Source organism: Topomyia yanbarensis, chromosome 1 (genome assembly GCF_030247195.1).
Source record: "Topomyia yanbarensis strain Yona2022 chromosome 1, ASM3024719v1, whole genome shotgun sequence".
NCBI lineage: Eukaryota > Metazoa > Arthropoda > Insecta > Diptera > Culicidae > Topomyia > Topomyia yanbarensis.
In genome coordinates this window covers 145,166,413-145,192,931 of record NC_080670.1, presented here as the reverse complement: position 1 = coordinate 145,192,931, position 26,519 = coordinate 145,166,413, and the positions used below count along the sequence as shown (strand labels likewise).

General features: G+C 34.9%; 1 protein-coding gene across 2 annotated transcripts in view; it reads right to left on the bottom strand.

The window, feature by feature from the left end:
• Positions 1–2,231: 2,231 nt before the first annotated feature.
• LOC131676345 (uncharacterized) overlaps positions 2,232–26,519 on the bottom strand; it is a 62,440-nt gene continuing 38,152 nt past the window's right edge. The window contains exons 9-11 of one of the 2 annotated variants that reach the window (XM_058955438.1): positions 26,168–26,259; positions 12,236–12,329; positions 2,232–3,051 (exon numbers count right to left, since the gene is read on the bottom strand). In XM_058955438.1, the coding sequence (XP_058811421.1) occupies positions 12,261–12,329; positions 26,168–26,259 (161 nt within the window). In that variant the 3' untranslated portion in view covers positions 2,232–3,051; positions 12,236–12,260. The remainder of the gene's footprint in view (positions 3,052–12,235; positions 12,330–26,167; positions 26,260–26,519) is intronic. The other variant, XM_058955440.1, reaches the window with a different exon arrangement.

The following is a 26,519-nucleotide window of genomic DNA, read 5'->3' as shown; positions in this document are numbered from 1 at the left end:
CCGGGTACTCAAACACTCGTAACTGTGGCCACAGATGCGTGCAGTGGACCAAACCAGTTGCGTTTGATTTCTTATCAAATTCCGCAACTTTTCACATATATATTATAATAGGAATCCGGCGGCGACTGATTGAGTGCCTCTGGAAATCACTTTTTGCCTAATACCGGGAGTTCTCCGGGTACTCAAATCCCCCTAGCTCTGGCCACAGATGCGTGCAGTGGACCAAACTAGGTGCGTTTGATTTCTTATCAAATTCCGCAACTTTTCATATATAAATTATGATAGGAATCCCGCGGCGACTAATTAAGTGCCTCTGGGGGTCGCTTTTTGCCCACTGTGCATCGTGTGCCAGAGTGAGGGACTCTGAACAGAGAAGATAACTCTGCACCCTACTCCTCTAAACTCCACCAAAAAATCCGACATTTGCCTGATCCTCCGGATTCCATTTGAAATGACTACTTCGGAGGGAGGCGTGCTAATGCAATTCACTTGATTCCAGGTCTAGCTGGTCGTGCTAGATTTCGCTGGACTCATAACCGCCATATCAGTCCTGCTCGGCATGATATTCTACATGCCCTCCTCTCTACGTTGACCGGTTGGATGTCGTGGTCGATCCAGTGATTCCGATTGGAGGGTGGCTTCCGGTTCACTGGTGTCCCGACGACCCTATACTGGTGGTTTGTCGCGGTCGGTGCTACTCGGCGTAGTCCCCGACGGTGGAGCTAGCCTACCTCGGCGGAGAGTTCCCCGACGAAAAAATGTATCCCGCAACTGGTGACGGACACGTTATTCTTCCTTCGATACAGTCCGGCAGAATGCCGAGGTCAGTCCAGCGATTCTGGGTAGAGGATTGCGTCCGGTTCACTGGTCCCCCGACGATTCAAGCCGGCGATTCGCTACGGACTACTCGGAATAGTCCTCGACGATGGATCTTTCCTACTCCGACGAAGAGTTCCCCGGCAGTGAAAGATCTTCCGAAACCGATACTTCCCGGGCAGATTCCAAGGTCGGTCCTGCGATTCTGGGTGGAGGGTGACTTTCAGTTGACAGGCGCCATAACAACCATTTGCCAGTGCTACCCGATCTACTCGAACTAGTCCCCGGTGGTGGGCCTAGTCTACTCAGACGGAGAAATCTCCCGACGTTGAAATTTCTCTCGAAATCGTTATTTCGATGCCGGTCAGTTAGGTGCCAGGAAGTCACTTGACTTTACGCTTGTCCGGACATACCGCAGACTTAGGTGATTCGCATTTAATGTCAAAAGATCCTGACTCCTGCGTTACAGAAGACAAAGAGTCAAGTAGCCGGAAAACTCCAAGCTTGCTCATATGACCCTACTCCACGCTTTTCTAAACTTTCTTACTTCAAATATTTGCTGTTCCTTGAGTACTACGGCTCTTAATATTGAAAAATATTTCACACCTTACGTGTTTTTTTATACGGATTTTCAAAATTATGCGTTTTTTATGAGGATTTTCAAAGATATGCGGTTTTTTATGCGGATTTTCAAAGTTATGCGGTTTTTTATGCGGTACGTATCTCCCGCATAAAAAACTTCAGTGTATCAGGTATGTATTTTTGTTTGTTTGTATTCTTTATTTTCGGTGATTCGGTACCCGCGTGTGGCGAGCGGGGTGGCGTTATTCGAGGCATAGATGAATAATACAACAAATATCGCATTGAAGATGAACGAATGAACTAGTTTGGTGAAGTTGCAAAATTGGTTACCAAATTTTTTTTCCACTAAGGAGAAATATAGCATTGTTGCAGGTATTAACCAGCATTTTCAAGAGTTAGAATATCGACTAAGTTTGGACCGCAACTTTTCTTTATATCATAGAACATTATTGGCACCCAAAAACCGATGGAAACTGAAATTATATTTTTTCAAGCATGGGACTTTGTAATCATTCACATTCTACTGAATGTACTGTTCAGCTAAACCCTATGATTTTGTTTATAGCAAAGAAGTTAGTGGAAATCGATTTCTTAACCACTAGGTCCAGGGCGAAACAAAATTTCGATGTAATTTTAATAGTTTCCTCGCGTGATTTTAGATCTGTTTGCAGTTCTTTTGTCATTTTATAAACAATAAAATTGTCCATCAAGTTTTCAGTTTTAGTAAAGTTGTTGTACAAAATACATCGTGTACTGTGATAACGCTCAGAATACACTGATTATTGATAAAAATGGAGACTGTAGTAATGTTAAATGAATATTTCGTATAGACATTTTGAGTATGGCTGTTTATTGACTAGATTTAATGGTATAACATTCGAATTGTGTTTCAGTTGTTTGATACAATATAATAGTATAGATGTAAATATTTCCTGCTATTCTCATTTGCTGCAAACCATGGTTTATGTAAGTGTTAATAGCAACCCATTATTATAGTTAACTAGAAGGTATTCAAAATGAACAAGCAGGATTCACAGCTGTTTATAGGATAAAACTTTTAACACTCGTTTCAAAGTGGTAAAGTATACTATTCAGAGTTAATTTTTGGGATGCATTTTGAATGTTCTCCATATAATGTATGACGGTAAAAGGTGCTCAAAACTTCTTTATTAGTTATATCAATCAAAACGAGTTATTGTTTCCCTGTTCCACGTCCATTCATTCTTTCTAACTATAAGATACACTTTACTGCTGGACTGTACTGTAGCTATTATTAAATTCTGCCAAAACTGTAAAGAGATTCCAAGGCTCTTCAGAGGTTTTTATTGTTCATCCGTATCTTAATGGTGATTGAAGCTGATATATTTTAACTTAAGCATTGTCTCATTCGTTCTATTTGTAATAAAGAACAGCTAATATTCTATTGTTTTATAGAGTTGCTTCATATGTGTTTTAAATTCTAGTATGTATTGTATTTTCTTCAATGATTTATGGACTATTAATTGCAGCTCGAAAGGTGCCTAATTAAATTATTCGGTGATAAAACAATAGTATTCCCCGCAAATCCATCTTAGCTTACACCGTTGATTCCTCAGCAGGTTTGTATTGGTAAAATTCACCTAAACATTAGTGCTTCTCTGATCGCTGGGGGAGCTGAAAGAAAAAGTTGTGGTAATTATTTGCATTGAAAGTAGTTAATAATAAATTCACGTATTTTTTTAACTATTTGTCATTAATTAGAGTACGTGTCACGTACAGCATGGAACCAAATGGTCCAATCCGATACATTCCCCATATAATTTAGGGATTTGCAATTTGTCTTGAGAACTTATAATTCTCGGTATGGTATAGATAAGGAAGAGGAATATGAAACAGGTAGTGAAATTGAATGCTACAGTGCAATACATAGAGCTAGATATTTTTTTTAAATAACGATTTTTTGGCTTTATCCTACTAACCACAGTATGAATCCGACACTTTTCGATGAAAGACATTGTTCCAATTTGTTGAGCCAAGTCGACGTAAGACTCAGCCCTCCGGGCCTTGGAAAAAAACTCAATGTGTGAGGGTTTCTATACCTCCCTTATATATTACTCCACCTCTTGAATATTAAACTGAATTCCTTGTTTTAAAATTTTTATTAAAAAAAATCTTTTGCCCTCTCTCTTGTATATCGAATTGTATTTCTAGTCCTAAGAGCTGTAGAATTCTTCCTTTCAATATAAAAAATATCTGAACATTATAACCTCCATGTTTTAATAATGTAAAATGTAAAACCAAAAGAATTTGGCACCGCCAAGCTAACGCATTTATGCCTATCAAATAAACGAACTGAAAAAACCTTCCCTTTTCACACGGGCCTACTGCAGTGTAACAAACTACATAGGTAATCTTGAAGTTAAATCGTTTCACATAAATAGGACTTCATACATTATAGGTTTTATCTCTTTAGTGCCCAAATTTTTTTTTGGCTTGTAAAAACTTTTTTCATTAAAGCCTTAAAGTAAGTAAGCCGCCTAGATTCAGTGTTGGGCACCTGAGCGAATAAAAAATAAAAATTATTTTTCTTCTAATTACCTCAACATAAAACAATACAGATGGTTGCTTATATTTTAGACTCCATCAGAACGCAAATTACACTGAAGTCTTTTTTATGCGGTTTTTTATGCGACTTTTTTATGCGGATTTTCAAAGTTATGCGGTTTTTTATGTGGATTTTCAAAGTTATGCGTTTTTATGCGGTACGTATCCCCCGCATAAAAGAAAACTTCAGTGTATCTAAACAGTAAGCAGTATTTCTTTAGTGCTTTGGTTGTTTAATTCTTGACTTCTAATTTATGGTAGGGAGGCCAGGGCCTGCTGGTGATGGTTTCACTGATCATGTTTTATCTTTTTAATTTAGGAAGATCGTGTAAAAGAGAATACGTTGCATAAAAGAGCAGACTGTTGGCTGCATCTCAGAATTTTAAATATGTGACGCGGAAATATCGCCAAATTACAACTCTACGAACCTGGCCACTTTTGATGATAAAGTATGGATCGCGTGAGATATCTTTTCAATAAAACTGCAAATCAATCCATACTTGTTACTATATTGCAGCCTGAATTTCCCGGCATTTTATGGTTTCGGAACATACTTCGTATTCAAATCGAATTTTCGAAATTCTTCAGGTGAAATTCCGAAGTAAAGAAGCAAAAAAAAATAAATTTGGTTTGTGGTTACGCATATTATATATACGGCCACGGAAAGTTCCTTTCGCGCGCTATCGAAAAATCTAGTCATTCCTGGAATAGATTTTTACTCGCCCTAAATAACAAATATGTATGTTGAAATTTAAAAGCTTCACCTGGGGTAATGAGCCTATATTCGCCCTAATCATGTGCAGCCGTTGGTTGGAGTGGCGTCAGCCATCTTTGTTCAACATTGCACACAGAAAAAAAATGTTGGTAAAAATAAGAGTTTTTCACTCTTAGCAAAAAAGAACCAACGCATACTCTTAGTTTGAAAATAAAACTTTTATTTTGAATACTATTCTACAAAGTTTTCCTTTTAAGCTAATGAGCTTAAAAGGAAAACTTTTATTTTGATTATTATTCTTGATAAATTTAAAAGTTTTACTTTCAACCTGATAGTAGGCGTTAGTTGTTTTTTGCTAAGAGCGGAACACTCTTAGTTTTACCAATATTTTTTTTCTGTGTGTGGTTCAAATTGCAAAGCGATTTTTGTTATTATGTTGGCTCATAAGAAGAAAGCAAAGATATTGTTGCCAATTCATACGCATTGCATCAATTGGTCGGTGTTAAGTCAAACCAGATTAAGTAACAAATTATTGATTTCGAGAAAACGAGTTTAAAATTTCAATCGCAGCATTCTTTACATGACAATCGAAATATCCTTTTTGTCATAATTTTTGATTTTTGTTACATATTTCAATTCTGGCAAAAGTCTAATGTAACTGAAGAAATTCTATATCCAATGCTATCAATATCTAATTTTTTGATGCTTTGATGATGTAATTAATGAAATGGTAAGGCACCCTCCCTAATACGACTAAAATAGGCTCTTCACTCTAATACGCTCGAAAACTCCATATCGCTTACAACGTGTACACAGCAGAATGTAATGCAACATAAACACATTGGAGAATGTATATTACACAGTACTTGAAGTGCAGAACTAGAGCCAACGCCATATGTCTAATACAAAGGTGGAAAGAATCCGCCAACTAGCCTTAGACTCCCCTAAATATTATTAAATGATAAGGACATCCATATTCTACCAGCAGCATTCACCGAAAGTTTTTAAAACATACTTATTTTCAGCTAAAATTGCACATAATGCTAGTTTTGGTACGATAAGTAATCAGCAAAGACTATTTTTTCGCTCAGGTGCCGAACACCGCTTTAGGCGGGCAAAGTATTTTACCATAAAAGCTAAACTTCCGATTAGTTCCACTAAACTAATTCACATCTACAGTGCAATTCTTGTAACAGGCTACTCAAAAATATTTGAAATTTGTTTAATGAAGATTGCCACTAAACACAAATTTGATTTTTTCCATGTTTTCCTCGAATTTTCAACTTTGAGCTTCAATTGCCTCTGACAGAAAAGCTACGAAAATTCAAACAATGTGTGTTTTAGTAGTTTAATTTAGATTTTTATAGAAACCGCCTAGAGGTGGTGGTGGGAACTAAAGGGTTGAGGAAATAGATCTTGATTCTCGTACCATGCAGAATTGTTCGTGCTTTTAATTCTTTCAGTGTATTTTACTTTCATACACCACCTACAATGAAGTCATGGTGCACTTAACTTTAGGGGGGGGGGGGGGGGTGGTAAGGGTTTCAGCGCAGGGTTGTTAACGTTGAATTCAACTTTACCGCCGATAACGATGAATTCAGCGCCATTATCGGCGCTGAATTTGGCGTTGATTTTATCGTCATCGTCAACGCACTGCGTTGAATTCAACTTTAGCGTTATTGTAAATTTTCGCGTTGATTTCTGTTTTCGTCCTTTTTCGTCAGAGATATTATATAGTGTATTCATAAGAAGTTTAATTTTATATTCAGCAGTGTCTATAGAAAAAGATATAATTTAATTATATTTGAAATAAAAATTCTGAGGTTAGTTTCTGAAGCATTTGACGAATTTCGCACTAAATCGTATACAGAGTTGGCAGCACCCTCTCAGATTTTAATGAAACTTCTGTACATGAAGACTTTATCACGAAAAGTCACTTTACATATTTAGTTTTTCCATAAATGATCTAGACTGTTTTTTGAAAAGGGTCAAACTTTTTTAACAATTTTTTTTCGAATGGCTATAGTCTAAAAATTACAAATCCTACAAAAAAATGTTGCAGGAGTGATTTTGAAGGAAAAAAAGTTATTTAAAAAAAAAACTTTTCTTGTCCAAACTGATTTTTTGCAGTGTATTTTTATCGAAAACTAAACCAATGAAAGTCATAATCTTCTCAGAATCCAATAAAACTCAGTTTGTGAGAAGATATTGTCTAATTTAGCAGCTAAGTATATACTAAGAAGTAATAATGGAATATTTGTTTAATGACATGAACTCTTTTCAATGTGATTCTCGATTAATAAAAATATATATTTTTATTATTCAAGAATTCCATTGAAAATAGTTCATGTTATTAAACAAATATTCCATTATTACTTCATTTGTTGTACTGTTCAGTGGATATGTAGCAGAAATTTAATTTTGTGATATTTTTATCCGTTTGTTCCACCGCTCAGTTATATAACTCTCGGGAAGTTATGGTATTTCCATAGTCGCGAGCAAGACTGGCTCTTTTTGACTTTCGATTGAGAGTGCCACCAATAGCACCACAGGGTCCTTTTCCATGAGATGTTGCAAAAAATTGCATTCTGCGCTTAATTCATACCTTGACTAGAATCTACACAAGCTTGCGAAGTTTTTCTTATTTTTGTATTGTACTGCTGCTCCATCAGACAAAACATAAATTTTAGAAAAGTTTGTCAATCGTTTCATAAAATTTGACATTTTTGAGATGAGAAGTCTTCCAGCCTACCAGTATTTCAGTCTTCCAGACTTCATTCAAGTTTGTTATGAATTTATACCAAATTCGTTACTGATGCCTTTTGCATGTATCAGGCAACTAGCAATTGGGAAATCGGATTCTGTTCTGATTATGACTTTCATTGGTTTAGTTTTAGATAAAAATACACTGCAAAAAATTAGTTTGGACAAGGAAAACTTTTTTCAAATGCCTTTTTTTCTTCAAAGTGCCCAACTTGAATTTTTGACGTAGGGAACAAACTTTCATCCAAATCAAGGACGGGGTTTTTTTAATCGACTTTAAATTTTTATAATCGATTTTTTTCAGTGTAGGAGTCGATTAAGAATTTTTTTCAATATTTTTATTCGAAAATTTGTCTAATTTTGTGAAAATCACTCCTACAACATTTTTTATAGGATTTGTCACTTTTAGACATAACCATTTGAAGAAAAATGGTAAAAACAGTTTGACCCTTTTCAAAAGACAATCTAGATCAAAGTATGCAAAGTGGCTTTTTGTGACAAAGTTCTCATGTACAGAAAGTTTCATTCAAATCTGAGGGGGTGCCTCCAACATTTGGTCGAGTTGGCGCGAAATTCGTCAATTTTTAAATTTCTCTAACTCTTGTTTTACTTGACTATTTTATGAGCTTGTAGTAACAACTTTTTGGAGTGTATGTATTGCATGTTTTATAGAATACTAGCTAATACCCATCGCGCGTTGCTGCAACTTTCAACGAAATAGGAGAAAAACAATTTGTTCCGAAGCCTTTTTCGCGACTTTCAGAGGATTAAAAGAGAAATCAACGCAAAATTTCCGATAACGTTAACGTTACATTCATCGATGTACGTTGACGATGATCGATGAAATCAACGCAAAAATCAACGCCATTGAATTTAACGGAAAAAATATCGATTCAACGGTATCGCGTTAAAACGATAACGTTGAATCCATCGGGTTAACAACCCTGTTTCAGCGTGAAAAAAGAAACACTTTTTTGTGCATTTTTAGGACTTTGCGTGAAGCGAAACTTTTGTACATTATAACGTATCATTTCAATAATGTGCTGTAATTTTTCAATGCAAAAATAGTTATCTCAAAAACTCAACGTAGGGGTTGGGTATTTTTAACATATAATGTGTATGCAAAGTTTGAAAGAAATCGGTTGAGTAGTTTTTGAATGGCAGGTAACACCGCAAATCATGTTTTTTCCACAGACGTTCTAGCGAGGGTGAAGAAATCGGCCCTTAGTTGCTGGCAGTCCCAAAGATGCTACTCCAAACAAAAAATGAACAGGAGAGATCTGAAGTAAACTAATATACGGATTTCTTCTTTTTTCAACTGTTCTGCGCAAAAGGTCCGAATTACCCCAACTATATTCCGATTCGGATCACCCATTTTTTTTATCGATTTTTTGCAATAGAAATGGATTCCTTTTTTGGACTAAGTTATTCCTATTTGATTTTCACTAAATTTCTAATTGTGAAATGATACATAATACTTTACAGTAAATCTATCTATCTATCTTTCTTTATATATAAAAGTCAATGTTTGTATGTATATGATTTATGGACTCCCAAACGGCTTAACCAATGGCCGTAAAAAATTTTACACAGTAGGCATTTGTTATGGAGGGTGTTTATGTGCTATTGATTGGGGATAATCTGACCGCCAGATGGCGCTTCGGATCAAATTGATTTTTCCTCCTATTTCGTTGAAAGTCGCAGCAACGTGCGATGGGTATTAGCTAGTCTTCTTCTTCTATATATATAAAAGTCAAAGTTTGTATGTATATGATTTATAGACTCCCAAACGGCTTAACCGATTTCCGTAAAAAATTATACACAGTAGGTATTTGTTATGGGGCGTGTTTGTGTACTATTAGTTGGAGATTATATGCCCGCCAGATGGCGCTTTGGAACAAATTGTGTTTTCCTCCTATTTCGTTGAAAATCGCAGCAACGCGCGATGGGTATTAGCTAGTCTATATATATAATAGTCAAAGTTTGTATGTATATGATTTATAGACTCCCAAACGGCTTAGCCGCTTTCCGTAAAAATTTGCACACAGTAGGTATTTGGTATGGGGCGTGTTTGTGTGCTATTAGTTGGAGATTATCTGCCCGCCAGATGGCGCTTTGGAACAAATTGTGTTTTCATCCTATTTCGCAGAGTGTCGCAGCAACGCGCGATGGGTATTAGCTAGTCTATATATAAAGGTCAATGTTTGTATGTATATGATTTATGGACTCCCAAACGGCTTAACCGATCGCCGTAAAAATTTATACATAGTAAGCATTTGTTAAGGAGCGTGTTTGTGTGCTATTGGTTGGGGACTATCTGCCCGTCAGATGGCGCTCCGGAGCAATTTGTGTTTCGTTGAAAGTCGCAGCAACGCGCGATGGGTATTAGCTAGTATACAATAAAATGTAAAAGCTGAGCCAATTTTTCTAAAAATAGATTATCAGCTATAACGACGAAATCTGTCAACCGATTTGCGAAAAAGCTCGACCGACTGCGCACACTTTCCTCTCAAACGGTTCTTCGTGATCGTGTAGCAGATCGTATATACGGTAAAAGATCCGAATTGGACCAACCCATATTCTATTATTCACACACCGATTAAATAAAAACAGTTGATAGTCTCGCCCAAAACAAGATATTAAATAAAAGATGTTATGGCAAATCCAAAATCACGATAATGCACTTGATTTAATTAATTGTTATTGCCATTTGTTTTGCTTTTGTTTTTGTTTTTCGGCTTACACATTTTTCAAAAAAGCGCTCCGAAACAATATTGCGCACGCACACGAAAACTGAGAACCGCAAAATTTTATGAAATAGAACAGAGCTACATGACAGTCATGAAAATGATACATACTCTTTTCATAATATTACCATAGCTGAGAAACAGCTGGGGGTCCCAATTGACCAGCACACAGTGATGCAAAGCTGGCTAAAATTAAACATATGAAATTCAATTTTCATCATCAAAAATATTTTTCTTATGGTCCAAAGTAGTTGAATTATTAACCTGCGGAAAAATGTGGTGTTTGAATATCTCTAAGAATTTTTGGACTTTGAGATTTGATGAGAAATGAGGTATTTTCAGGTTTCGAGTTCATTTAACACTTCTAACTCAGAATTGAATTTAGAACACATTCATCGCAAGTTAATTCCCAATATCATTAAAATTCATGCATGCTACCTCAATATGCAACGAAAATGAACTTTGGATTAACAAATGCTTGAAAATTTGGAAATGTTAGCATTTTATGATACAGAATACCGTATTAACATACAACCTTGAATATTCACCATAACTTTTACTAAGGAAGGAAAAATCGGAAAAGCACGCCATTAGTTGCAAATTATAGGAAATTTCATAATCCTTCAGAATATCATAGTGATGTATTGTGCCAAGCTTGAAAGGTCATATTAATTTTGCATAAACCAAGCTGGCGCTGTAATTAGCTGCTTCAATACATTCTAGGGTACGATATCCGACTGCGTCCACCAAATTCATTATGCGTTTTACCGTTGAGTATGTTGAAAAATCGTACTATAAATATGTTTAGAAATGTTTTCTAATTAAATAATAACAGAAGATTACACACATCTATGACCTATAATTGTTTTTGAAAGTAATCAATATTTCGAGGCTGTGAGGTAATGTACGCGTATTTGAAAGTTACCCTTCGTTCGTTGGCAGATTGAAAGAAAAAATATTTGGAAGAGTGTTTAGATAGAAGCTTTCCGCGGAAGGCGTACAAAATACTTTTAAATTTTCACTATTGAAAGAACCCGTTTTTTCTGATTGGTGCGAGTTCTTATTTTTAAGGATGACATCGAATAATAATGGTAAGAAATGATAAGACCTGATAAGTTTTATTTATTATAATCTTTTGTTTATTTGATTATATAGAATTTTTTTTAAAAAGAAGAGATGTTTTACAAGACGTATGTAATATATGTAAAACAGACAAAAAATGGAAGTGGTGAAACGATATATTTATAAACGGATATAAAGCACAAACGATATTTGCATAGATCAGGAAATTGCCTGAAATTTATTGGTTTTGAATAATATACCAGATTGTAACACTAAAACCAAAAATAACCTTTTCTATGATGGTAGGAAATTTCTTATTTGTGTGTTGGCACCACCCTAATCAATCCAAAACCTTTTTTATGAAATCGTATATTCAGAAATGGAATCCAGAGTACTAAAATAACCTAGTTTTATTTATTTTCAATCTCGAGTTAATGTAGCGTTTCGTGAAGTTTTCTCTTCCTATTTCTTAATACGTGTGGACGACCGCAACAAAATTAAACGTTAAAGAGTTTTTCCAATCGCACCAATGAAAATCTAGTGGGGCACAATTCGTAAAGATAGTTGCAAAGTGAAGATGTAAATTTTGGAAAATTTTGCAGTAGTAGTTCCAAGTTTACTAATTCATTCGTTCATAGTTTCAGAATAAAAGTAGTAAGTAAGTATAGCTTCAGTGATGTCTTTCACATCCACATTTTTCATGAATATTATTATTAGTTAAATTTACTGATGAGATTTGAAGGTGAGGGAGATAGGGAGGGTTACTCGTACCGTGACGTACTTTTTTAGGGCGCTACAATCAATGATAAATTGGAACAATGCGGTAGGGTGTGTGGGGCATCGACTAAATGTATGCCCCTAATACAATATTGCATAAATCAACACAATTACATTGCGAAACAACACGTAAGGCTTCTACATCAAATCAGAATATGTATTAATGGAAATACCGGTGATTAACACATACTAATCCATTTGGAGGAAATCCATGCTCAAGATTCCGCAACAAGCCATCCGTGACAAAAATCCATTGACAGGCGAATGACCACCTTGGTTAAAGCCTGCAATAAATATAAAAAAGTCCATTGAAAGACACGTTTTCAATAGCACCCACAATGTTAAGAAAAACTCTTAAGCTAGATAGTGTTTACGTAAGTTTTTTAATACGGTAGACAACCTTTTGTAAGGAGTCATGAACAAATCACGCACTTTACTTATGGCGATTTTTAAGCTCTATTCTTCTAACGTAGCATATTATCGCAAAATTCTTTTGAAAACAACGTAGCTTTTCCCTAATCCTCCTATAAAAATTTTTGTTTTAATCGTTTAATCACGATTCACCTTCGGGCTAACCATTCGAAATCGTACTTTTCAGGGCAAAAACATTGTTCTGAATTTCACATACCATGGCACATGGCGAAAAGTATTCTATAACCCATGTTACGCAGTTATGACCTGCAGTTTCCCTGTCGATGATTCTAAACAAAATGCCTTCATCGAAATTTGCCCCACTTTAACAAGATGAGAACATATGTAAAATTGTCATTTATTTTGAATATTACCTTGAGTTCAGCACCTAAATTAAGTCAGATATCTAGGAAAGTGTGTCAAAGTCAAATAAAAACTTTGCTTAAAAATTGTACAGTACCGTCCAATAAAACATAAGCTACATAGGTATCACCGGCACAACGCAGCTTTTCGGCCATCTATGGAAGCTGTCCTTCAATGTCAGCTTCTTTCTCCGAGCAGCCTAGATAAGCCGGCGCTATGCACAATATTCAATCATTCCAAAAGACGTTTTGTATTTTGGGGGATGATTAGATACCAGATGATTAAGAAAATCGATACTTTGCAACCAAATACGGCATTTAATGATTCGATCAAAATTGTTGTTTTAATTTTCATGGCAGTGATGCTGGCTGTACAATGAGCAGTGCTGCATTCGGTAACCGTAAACAGAAAACCTTCCTACACGGTCTCAGGTACTCATATTCGACTCTCTTTCCGTAGGGGAACGCGGGGCAAGTCCGACACCTTAAGCGCAATATTTTTTCTAAAATTCCACAAAGTTCCTAAAATTGTATATTCTGTGGATAATCCTGGTTTAGGTGTTTCTTAACAAAATATAATTTTTTCAGCGTTTCAAAAAATTGAATTCATTAAAAATTATTGGTTGCCAAAAAATGGAGAAAAAGGTCATTTTAAAAACGCTGCGGGTAAGACCGACACCCCAAAGGGGCAAGAGCGACCCCCTTTTGAACTTTCTTTTTGTCCAAATTTTTCCATTAAAAATGTATTGTGTATGTGTGAAAAAGTGCAATTATGTGTATATGAGTATGTGTGATGCAAACGCATACTTTCTGTAGTTTCATCGCGTAGCAAGAGGAAGAGCATTCGAATGCGTGGTGTTATGAATAAATAATGTTTAACGCATGGTTTATATTATGGTACGGGTTTTCTCAAGTAATTCTTTCGAGCTTTATTGCCACTTGTATAGCCATTCTAACGAGGAAGAGCTGTTCTGCAAGCAGATTATATACGCTGTTACTAGGACTCATTCACTTAGAAGTGACGCACGCTTCGTAGTAAGCTATTCGGATCGTGTTGTGATTTTTCGGAACACTGTTGATCAACAATCCGACGGTCAATGAAATTTTTTCATCAATATCATTTCAAAATCTCATATTAGATTATACTTTTCGTTTCTTTTTGTAATATTATTATGAATCACGTTCAATTAATTTTTAATTTTTTTGGTCGACTTGAGACAATACTGATAAATAAATGCAAAAAACATAGTTTCCGTGTATTTCAATTATTAACATGACGTAATTATAGTATAATTGAACACAACAAATATACCCAGTCGTTTGTATCGAATCAAAAACGAACCCAATTATCTAAACACCGTGTCGGTCTTACCCCACCCAAAAACTGTCGGTCTTACCCCAACAGCGCCCATTTTTGTTGAATGCTCAATTAACAGTATTGAAGTACTCAAACTTATCTTCAATACATACAAATAACGATATGGAGAGTAGAATAGAATGTGTGACAAAAAACTGGTCATTTTCAAAGCTTTTGTGTTATTAAAACCTTAAAATGTATCAACTAAAAATAACATCCAAAAGCGCATCAACTTTGCTTTCGCTTGTTTTGTTTATTTTGTTGACGTTTATGAACCCATATGGCATCGATATGTATCGAAATGCCAAAAATAATCGTACTAATAATATCCTGTCATTATTGTATGATTTAAAATTTGATATCAGGGAAAAGTCGTGGGGTGTCGGGCTTACCCAGGGTGTCGGGCTTCCCCCAGTTCCCCTATAAGTTTTCACACTGTGACAGCAACATATAGTGTATCATACTACGTGAGTGCCTTTGCGAAAAAAAATGTCTTTTCGCTCTTTTGTACACTCAGTTTGACTGAAGCCTCTCGATGACAGTCAGTTTTGAAAATTATTGTCATTAAGCCTAGCAAAGGAAATTTTAAATTCTGCACGATGGAAGTCTTGAATTCAATACTACAGTTCAAATACATTACTTATTGAACAATTGGTTTGGTTACTAACCGAAAATTGGTTGAGAATTATTTCATTTTCATTTTCCGTCATCGTTTCGATAAGATTTGCGAGCCGCGTAAATTGCTCATGTAATGTCATATTTAATAATATAATATTCATTCTGTATTATATGGGATTCCCTAATAACATAAAACTTCTGTTTATTCGCAGTCTAGAGCACCCAATAACAGTAGGCAGGGTTAAAATGCAAGGAAATCAAAATAAATATATGATGTGTTTTGATCATGTTGATGTGTTCGGTTAGTTAAAAATATGCTCTGTCTGTTGATAAATATTTTATCAGTAAACCAGTAAAAACAACATGGATTACTACCAATTCAGGAGCATATAAGCTATAAGTATCTTTCAAGTTTAACTAACAGTATGTTACTGATTTCGATCAAATTTAAAACAAGTGCAAAGCGTCAATAAACACTGTCTAGTCATTGAATCGTATATGGTTATTGTTTAGTGAATAAAACTACGCTTGTTGAATTTGCGTGGTAGACAAAAAGGAAAGAATAATTATCATTGTGCTGTCTGCGTCTTGTCAATTTTTTTTTCTCTCTGCCTCGTCACTGTTGTTGGTACTCACTATGATCAGTTTCGGTTGCCCAAGTTCTATTAACTGAAAAAGACGATCATTTTGATTTGTGACCGAAGCTTTGCGTACATTTTGAAGAAAAAGTGATAGTCATGATTTTGTGCAACTCTGACAGTGAGGCCTTCCTTGACAGGGGGCTGTTTCAACCAGCTAAAAACTACACTACGGTCGATAGGATTTCGCAGTAATGATTGCACACTAAAGATAGCGAGATGTCGAATTGTTCTTCCATTTCTCATCTAACGTGAGGCGCGGAAGGAAAACGTTCGTCGATGCTTGCAAGGTTCAAATCGTTCCATAAGATTCTCGACTTGACACATAAGACATATCTACCAACAAATTGTTCTTATTACGACGAAAACACAACGAAAAAGAAATGAATTAGGAAAATCCTTCTATTAACTTGATTTTCCCACTAACATTGTATAGTAACTAATCCGATCAACATTAATTTTTGATGAATCACAAATGAAAATAAGCTGAATCAAAATGCGCATCATTGTAAAATTGCTTTCATTTGTGCAAATTGTTTCGTTCCACTCGATCCCTAATTGGGGGACACTTGATTCCTCTTTGAAAACATGTTTTCTAGAGCATGTAGGGTAATAAGTCTATTTTGCCACATTGGTATACTGCCATTCTACGCATAATTGTACCATGTATATAGAGAATCCCATAGAACATGGGACAATTAAGCTTATAACGGCAGTATATGTGTCTCAGGTTGAACGATATATTATTTGTGATGGTAAAAATATCAATCTGCAAATATTTCAGATAATTTAGAACAGTGGTTTTTAACCTTTTTCATTCCACGTACCATTTTCCGAATATTGATCCCCATGATGTACCCCTTTATAAAAGTTGCTTACCATCATTACTCTGTCAAAAAAAAAATTTACATTTGGATGAAAATCATAAATTCAAATTAAAAACCTGTTCCTGAGAACTTTCTGTAAGCAGCTCAATTCTTGACACACTGTAACACTATATGCAGACACACTGTAACACTATATCCGTCGGGAATGTTAGGATAACAACTTAAAATTCATCCAGTACAATTCACCCCCACAATAGTCTAAACCACTGATCAAGAAATTATATATAACTAGTTAATACCCATCGCGCATTGCTGCGACTTTCAACGAAATAGAAGGAAAACACAATTTGTTCCGAATCGCCATCTGGCGGGCAGATAATCCATAACCAATAGTACACAATCATGCTCCATAACGAATGTCTACTACGTATTATATTTACGACAATCGGTTAATCCGTTTGGGAGTCCATAAATCATATACATACAAGCTTTGATTTTTATATATATATATATATATATATATATATATATATATATATATATATATATATATATATATATATATATATATATATATATATATATATATATATATATATATATATATATATATATATATATATATATATATATATATATATATATATATATATATATATATATATATATATATATATATATATATAAAGATCTAGGAATCTGAAATTTGTGCATGGTATTCACTAGACATGCTGCATTTTCAATATAACTGTGGTCGTGGCTTGTCTTAACCCGAAAGCTTCATTTATGAGTTTCGTTATTGTATTTAAAAGTCTATATTGAAGCGCCTAATCCTATCTCGGAAAAATCAGAATTATAAAAAAATATCGGATTAAGAATTTGAGTTCTTTCCGGTTTTCAACTGATCAAGTTAGGATAAATGAATTGATTTTTACACGCCTCGTCAGATTGGGAAGTATCTGGAAACAGTCGAATTTGCACCGCAAGCTATGTTTAAATAAGTATATCTATAACCAGAGTCGAAAAATGTTTTTTTCGTTTACCAAAATCCGACGAAAATGACGAGCGAGCGATGCTACTTTCTAAACCACTAGAACATTACGAAACCGAAAATGAGACAACGGCCTACGACAAAGCATGCGGGTAAATTCAATTTCATTATTTCCTCCACACATTCGTTTTCGCTTCGAAATTGAGAACGACATTAGTCTCTTCGATATTGCACATAGCGCAGGCCAAACGAAAAGAAACTAGTGACGATATTTATTTGTCGTTGTTCGATTTGGGAGAATAACAAGCTAGCGATGTTATTGGACGACTGAAGGGGCAGTGGTGTGCGTATTTCCTGTGTTCGCGGCGTTCTAGTTGCATTTTATGATGCACATTGCTATAATTTCATTTAATGAAAATTAAAATAAAAATCAAAATTACTGATTTGAAATTAAAACGAGATTGAATTTTCGTATTCGTAGTAAAACGAAAGTCACTACTTCTGTTACTCGCATCCATAGAATCGAAAGAAGAAGGGGCGTTGTTTTTATTGTTTCGCTTTGTGTGAATTTAGTAACGAAGGAGGCAGCGAAAAGACGAAGGTGAATTTAGTGAATTTCATCGTTCATTGAATGGGTATGAGAATTTTAGGCCCTGTCTATAACTATTAACAGTACCAAAAGCTGTTCAGGTGTTTGGAATATTGCCAATTTTAATTATAAGACGATGGTTTCCTAGTTTTTTTTTAATCTAAAGCTCTATTTGAAACGGCTCAATGCGTTAGCACACCTGAGCCATGGGTCTTTTAATTTTTTTACAATAAGTAAAAATAAAATGAATTAAGAATGTCTATCTGCCAGATCTTGTTGACGCAGTTTGCTGCTGCGTGTTGAGACACTTTTCCTTGGCGGTGAAGCCGCTTGGGGGTTATTCAGTCTGCCTTCTCTCGCGTTATCGTTCCAGTCCATGTCGTCATCGGTACTGCTTTCTTGCTGTACACGATTAGAGGTTCTTATTTGTTTCTTGTTCTTACGAGTCGCTGTTGTATATCCGTCTTCATCGGTATTTGCTTCTTTATTAGCGATGGTAGTTGTTAGTTAGGAGCGGTTGTCGTGGTCGTTTTACCTGCATTATTGGTTAATTGGATCGTTGTTTTTGGTTTATCTGAAGGTGTCGGTGGCTGCTTGTTAGAGTTGGCTGTAGTAGATGAGTTTTGACTAGTTGCTTCGGCGCATGTTTTTCCGTAGTGGGCTGTATGATTACAGAATTTGCATGTTGGGGTCTGCCCGGGATATGTGATTAGCGTTGTTAGCCTGTAGGTCACGCCATCCTTCGGTGATTTGCATTCGATAGTCATGTAAGAAGGTATCGGTTTAGTCACTCGCATCTTCACAATATGAACGCCGTTGGGAATGCCGGTGAAAAAATTTCTCCAGGTGTCATTCGTAATAGATTCTACTTCTCCATATTGCGACATGATTCGTTTGATGTAATAGGGAAGATGCGCGGGGCCAAATCAAGGATACGCACGTCCACCATGTCGTTTTCCATATGTACGGGGATCTTGATTCTGGTGTTATTAAATTCGACCTCGTGTTGCATGTTGTTCTTTGCAATGAAGTTCTCTGCCTGTACTAAACTTCTAAACGTGATCAAAACACAGTTTTTAACGTGGTGCAGCTGAATGTATTTATCTTCAGCGAGATTAAGCTCCATTTTAACCTTAACTAACTGTTCCACTTCCTGAACTGTGGGTCTAACACGAGTTTTATTAAAGTCGATCGAAATCGTATTATCCCGTAGCTCGGGCACCTTTGTTTCATTTGGCAAACTCATTTCACTCCGCAGCCGGGGGCAACGATACAATTTGTTTGTGCACTGGTATAGAACAAAAGCTGACTTGATTCACTGATGCCTATAGCCTGCTATAGCGTAGCGATTTTCTTTTTGCTTCTGCTTTGTGCGAGGTCAGAAGATAGACTGATGACTTCCTCGTGACTGATTTTATCGAACCTGAATTCACGGACATATTTATAACAACTGAGTATCCAATCCAGAACGAAATCTGATCTACCATATCACCGGATACATACACAAAAGTGTCCCGAATTATTACTCGGTGCATGAAAGTTTGGGTTTCTCCTTGTTTCAGTAAATATCCATTCTCAAAAATATTTGCTGAGTACACTATTCTATTAGATATTATCGGCAAAGCGCTAATGTATGTGACAGAACCGGTTTATGTACTTGTTACTCTGGAGAGAATCGTTCGAGATAATGTTGCCCGAATGAATGTTTTCCATGTTCAATGTTCAAGGCCAACATTCAAACAAGATGGTTGGGACATTTACTTCGGACATTTTACTGGAGAATTTCGAAAATTTGGAGTACGCGTCGAAGTCAAAATGCGGGGTATTGGGCCCGAAAAATAATGACAAGTTTTGATTGATAGTTTTATTTAAAAAAAGCATTTGGGTCGTTCCATAAGGACTTCTGAAAAAATTGAAATTTCATATGGTTGCTTATTTTCTGGGGCACCTACGACAGGGGTAAGTTGATGGCATTATCGCGTCACATAATTATAGCTATAAAAATGAAGACAGCGCATTTAATACATTGATAAAATTCAGAGATGTTGCCAACAATCTAACCGCCAACCAACCCCCTATAGATAATTAGAACTTTTATACTTCCAGAACATTACTTTGTTCTGGAAGATTTACTGATGTTTTCCTTAATTAACGAGTAGCCTATCCATTGCAAGAACTTTTGTTGCTAGACTTACTATCTCTCACAAAAGGTTGGAAAAATAATACTGGACTGTTTCGAATATGATCCTTCATTCCGAGATCGCCAATAGTTACTTTTGGCGGGAAATCACAATGCTTGTTGCTAATTGCACGATAAACTTGAAAATTAAACAAAAGCAACCAAAGAATTTTACTCCAACAAACGTTAAAGAAGTAGGGTAATCAACCTTATTAGGACCCCTACATATTTTGAACCCCTACCAGGTTTCTCTGAATTTGTTTGGTTTGATGCAACAATTACATTCCTTCGGTTGTCTATCAAGTTTCAATATCATAGGTTCCTCTCTAATTGTTTAAAATTAATATAGACAAGCGAATAATTTCACTTCCTCTAGGGGTCCAAAATGGTTGGTTTCCAAAGTGAAAATATGGATAATAATGAATGGTATCCATCTTCTTTTGACTGTTTGTTTTTACACCAATTGTTGCTAATTGCACGATAACAGGCACGTAGCCAGAGGGGGGGCTAGGGGGCTAAAGCCCCCCCCGAAATTTTTCAAAAATAAATTTAAAAAACCGGTGACTTTTAACAAAACTTGTTGCTTATTTGGTTTGAACAAATTATTGAGAAAAAGTTAAAGAAGGCTATTTCTAACCACCGAAGGCAATGGTCACGAAATTCAGTGTGCTTTATGCTTTTGCTCGAGCCAGTGCGAAGCGAACAACAAAAAAGTAACTTTTATATTGTGTGCCTTGTCTGAAGAATACAAGAGACTGTTACTTTAATTGTAGCTGTAATAATCTGTCGAGATTAGTGATTAGCAGAAGCAAGAATTGGTGCTCCAGCCAAATACGGTGATTATAAAATTATTGATCATTCGCATCCTGAAGGTGTAAATAGAGATTAGACTTTCGGAAACCGGCTCTATCGAGTTCTACCATGGTAGGCATTTAGCGCTCAACAAATTAGTGCAGACGAAACCATTCATTTCGCACAACTTAAAGCACAAGGTTGTGTGTGACAATGCTATAATTAAGATCCTCCTTTATATGGACGATGAGAAAATGAATGTTCCGGTATCCGATCGGATACCGCTTACTCGCAGATTAATGTCACATTTGGGAGAGATGAAATCTATTTGGAAGGACAATTATTGAGGGCGAAAAGCAAGGAAGATATTCGCGAACATAAAGGCAGCAACTACGATGATGACACGGAAATGTACAATAGCGAGATAGAAATGAACTACTCCCCCCCAAGACATAGTTGGTGATGAAAAAAATATTTCCTCGCCTCGTAAACAGGTTTGCACGTGCAATGGCTAAGCGCTTGCGCGAGATCTGTAGGACAACCACATAAACTCGTTATATTATTTTTATTGGTTACATAAGGAAATATATGACCCACGACCCAGTTTGTTATTTTTAAATGATAAGTTTTTGAATTGCACACAATTTTCAATTTCTGTATTAGGTCAGTGCACACTGTACACTCTGTTCTCTGTACACTACTCTGCGCTACACAAAAAGTATTTCAATTTATCTGAGAACGATTGAGCCGAGAATAGAATTTTCATTTCGCGTCATTTTAACGCAATACCATTTTTATTAACGCTTCATTTCATTGTTACGAGTAATTCGTTCCGTACTAATACACTGTTAATCCGTAAATCCGTGATATCTTCGACAAACGTGCAAAAACAATTCTTTTAAAAGTGGACCGGGCAAAAAGTGGTAAAATAATAGGCAATCACGAAGAGGGACTAAAAGTTTGGGACTGATTGAATCTATAAGTCAATAAGTTGGGATAACAGTTTCGATTTCATGTCTTAAGTATGTGACAGTCTTTCGTTCCGTTTTTGCTCGTCATGGAATAAAATGAGAGAGATAATCTTAAATAAGAGAGCAAAGAGAGGAAAAAATCAACCAATCTAAATCGACTCAAGATCACTCTTTTATCTTTACTATACACTCAACACGAGTTCTTTCCGAATTGCGCTCTGATCTTCTCATTTCGTCTTCGTTGCGTTAGGTGCAACAACTTTAATTGAAACTTTTTCCCAAATAGTGGTAAAACAAACATGTAATCAGACAAGCATTACAACTTTCTTCAAGAAATCATACATCTCTTCCAATCTTGATGATGATTGAAAAAAATCAAGAGCTAATTATTTTTAGTCACAAACAAACCTATTACTAAACAGATTAGTGTTCATATTTGTTTAATGAATTGACAAAGAGTTTTGCAAAAGTTTTACAGGAAACGGATAATTTGCTGTAATTTAAAAACAGACAACTCTAAAAGAAAGCCTCGGCAAATTAGGTGCAAGTGCGATGTGTTCTCTTCCATGTGTCGGAAGCAAGTGATGCTGAAATTATTATCTATGTTTATAGTCTCTAGTTATTTTGGTGGTGTCATCAATGTTATATTTACCAAATTTTATGTAAATTAGAAGCATTGAGTAATCAGTGCTAAGTAATTTTCTTTCGATTTGTGAATAGATTCTGAGCAGTTTCGCTCAGTAGATTAAATTCTGGGTAGTTTCCATTAGTAGATTAAATCATTGAAATATATATTTGACATTGTCCAAAACCCCACGAATTCCGAAATAAAACCTTCAAATAAATAAATTAAAAACAAAATGTTCAAATATAATATTTACTTAATCTAGGTAATCTTCTCAAGTTACAACGGTTTTGCAAGATTGTCAAAAGTCAATAGAGCTAAGGCATTCTTGCTTTGTAGTGAAATCAGTAGTTTTTGCACTCACTTTACATTTTGACTTTTACTATAGTTTTAGGGATCTAGGAAAATCAGTCTACGATATTTTTAATTCATAAGTACAATTATCATAAAAAGTACCTAAAAAGAATCAACTTAAATAGATAAAAAGATAGTTATTCTGAGTTGCCTGATAATGTTGTCGAAGATAGTCTTTAACCCATTACCTATGAGAGTCAAATGAAAAAAACATGTGTTTTTTTAGGGGTTGTTTTGATTACGACATGATCAGTATCATTTAAATTGAAAATTTCATAAAGTCGAGTTAACGCAAACTTCGGATGAAGTCAAAGAGCTAGTAATAGTAGAAAGAAACCTGATCATGAAAATAGGAGTTGAACCTATTTTCTGCATCTACAAATCGCCTGCCTTATCAGAAGATTTGAAGCAAATTTCGACATTCACTTTGTTCGGACATTCTTTGCAACGATAAACTTTGATTTCACACTGATATATTCCTATTCATGGGGACAATCTTGACGTTGGTTTCGTTCTTCTGATTAGCAAATGCGTGTAAAGTTTCATGAGACGGGTTTTTGGATATTTTTCTACTCATTCCAATTTAGCGTCTTCTACAAATTGTAAAGGTGTATCGAATGTGTAGCATTTTCAAGCAGCGTAGCATGCAGCGTAGCATTTTCAAGCAGCCCTTAATACTTTGAGCTCTTGACTATTCATTTTTGTAACTAGAGAAATTTCTAACTTGTAAATCAAAAATAATCAAATTTAATTCGTCGATGCACTATAGCCTTTCTTGTAACAGGCAACATATTATTAGAGTTTTTAGTGTCTATTGTCTTATTTTTGGAATTGTTTTCACTAAGAACTTTTCATAATTACGTTCAGTTTCCAGTGATTGTTTCAAGTCATCAGAATTAATACATTTATGCAATAATTTTTAAGCCCCTCCCGAAACAAAATCCTGGCTACGGGCCTGCACGATAAACTTGAAAATTAAACAAAAGCAACCAAAGAATTTTACTCCAACAAACGTTAAAGAAGTAGGGTAATCAACCTTATTAGGACCCCTACATATTTTGAACCCCTACCAGGTTTCTCTGAATTTGTTTGGTTTGATGCAACAATTACATTCCTTCGGTTGTCTATCAAGTTTCAATATCATAGGTTCCTCTCTAATTGTTTAAAATTAATCAGAATCCAGTGTTAAAAAATGTCACCGAACACGTTTCATATTACAGCGATAGCCAAGAGGAACTGGGGGAAATGAAACATTTTTATTTTGGGTTTAAATGTACAATTGTAATAATTTTTATTGATTTAATAAGTTTGTCTGATTTGGTATTGTGCATGTTAATTGCTTGAAAAGATTTGTTCGTAATGTTTTATATAAAATGTCTTAAAAAATGGTGTCTACAATATGTCCTGAAAATTGCTATCAGAACATTTTGGATACTCCTAGATTATCTCTATTGACAGCTATTAGTTTATCGAGTTAGAATAATTAAATAATGAAAAATTGCGTCACGGTAGGTCGCCTGCTCTTTTTGGTCAAATTATTTAAATATGTTCAAACCAATGGATGTCGAAAATCAAACAAGTGAGAAACATTTCATTGAAGACCAGAATATGACCAGAGAGGAGACTTCTGAAATCCATGTTGAAGAACGTTTGCAGTTCGAATGTGTTGAATTCGACGAGCCTTATGTTGACAAAGCTAAGTGGCACATCACAGCAAATAATGATAAGAGTGTGCTTGCTGAATTCGTAGAATCGCCCGAAACACTTACACGAACGTAACGATTCAAGCGACGTAGTCCGGCTGTTTTACCATTGCGTCGAAGACTTGAATACCACAAGGCGAAAACTGAAGAAAACGGAAATTAGAGTAAAAGAAATAAAGAAAAGCTGAGCTTAGAAAGAATAACAAGAAAAAATCTCGCAATTAAAGGAATTAAAAATTAATATTTAGTACAAGAAGATTCCTGTCGAACTTTGAACCTTGATTTAAAATCCACTTGAGGATGTTACTCCATAATAATGTTACGGATGAATTGTTACACCAAATATATTAATGTTAACTCTATTGCCTAAAATTTAATGCTGCTTTGTTAAGTCTGCAGTAACCTAACTGTACCGAAAGTTTTTCTATTTCCCAAAATGATAGAACTAAAAAATTACTTCACGCAGTGAGCCTTCTATATAAAGAACTAGCTAATACCCATTGCGCGTTGCTGCGACTTTCAACAAAATAGGAAAAAAACTCAATTTGTTCCGAGGCGCCATCTGGCGGGCAAATAATCCCCAATCAATAGCACACAAACACGCTCCATAACAAATGCCTATATATATATATATATATATATATATATATATATATATATATATATATATATATATATATATATATATATATATATATATATATATATATATATATATATATATATATATATATATATATATATATATATATATATATATATATATATATATATATATATATATATATATATATATATATATATATATATATATATATATATATATATATATATATATATATATATATATATATATATATATATATATATATATATATATATATATATATATATATATATATATATATATATATATATATATATATATATATATATATATATATATATATATATATATATATATATATGAGAGAGAGAAAGAGAGAAAGAATATAGATATAGATAGATAGATAGATAATGTACCAGTCACTGATTTGATTATGTTTTTCTTTCATGCATTAAATATTCGGCAAAGAGAACGAGCAAGTAGGTCAGTTTAGTAGAATAAACTTCACTGTTTCCAAAATAAATTCAGTCGCTTACAGTGTGTCCAAAATATGCTTGGAACACTGTCCAAATTTCGGAAGGGTCCGAAATGTAAAAAAATCATGCTGTAAAGAAATGTCATTTTCGAGTTTGTCAATTTATAAAACGTCCATTGACAGTAATTTTAGAGCAGACTCGTGCATGTATTGCATTAAAACAATATAGACAAGCGAATAATTTCACTTCCTCTAGGGGTCCAAAATGGTTGGTTACCCTATTTCCAAAGTGAAAATATGGATAATAATGAATGGTATCCATCTTCTTTTGACTGTTTGTTTTTACACCAATTGTTCAGGATGCAATTTGGGAATATTTCAAGCAATTAAAATAAAATAATCAGAGTACGCGCATAATGTTGTCGGTAAGTCGATGGCATTGTACATAGTTCACCTGAGTTCAATTCCCAACCCCGCATATTAGTTTAGAAATGTTTCTAACCCAAAAGAGGAGACGAATTACCCCTAGGTTAAAAACTCTATAAATTAAATTGAAAAAAGAAACTAATTGTCACATTGCTCATCGCTTCGCTTAATTTCACTATGTAGTACAAAATACGAACCTTTTCTATGTGTTTGCCTAAAGCCAACCTTGCCGCTTTCATAAGTTCCGGATTATCGGCCAACGTATCGGCAAGGGCAGCTAGAAGAACATCTGCAATATTTCAGTGTATTAGAACAGAGCTCTTGCTAAACGTTAAACGCGGCAAATAGCATTCGAAGCCTGTAAATCACATTAGCAAGCAATCAAAAGTTCGTATAAGGGAGCTGCACAAGATTATTGTTTCAAGTAATTTCCCGATAAGTTTGGTGTTCTAACAGCGGCTTAAGTAGCTTTCAAGTTCGCTAAGACCTTTATTTGAACTTTAAATTGTGATTTGTAAGTATTATACGCACTTTTGGTTGCTTGAGGTT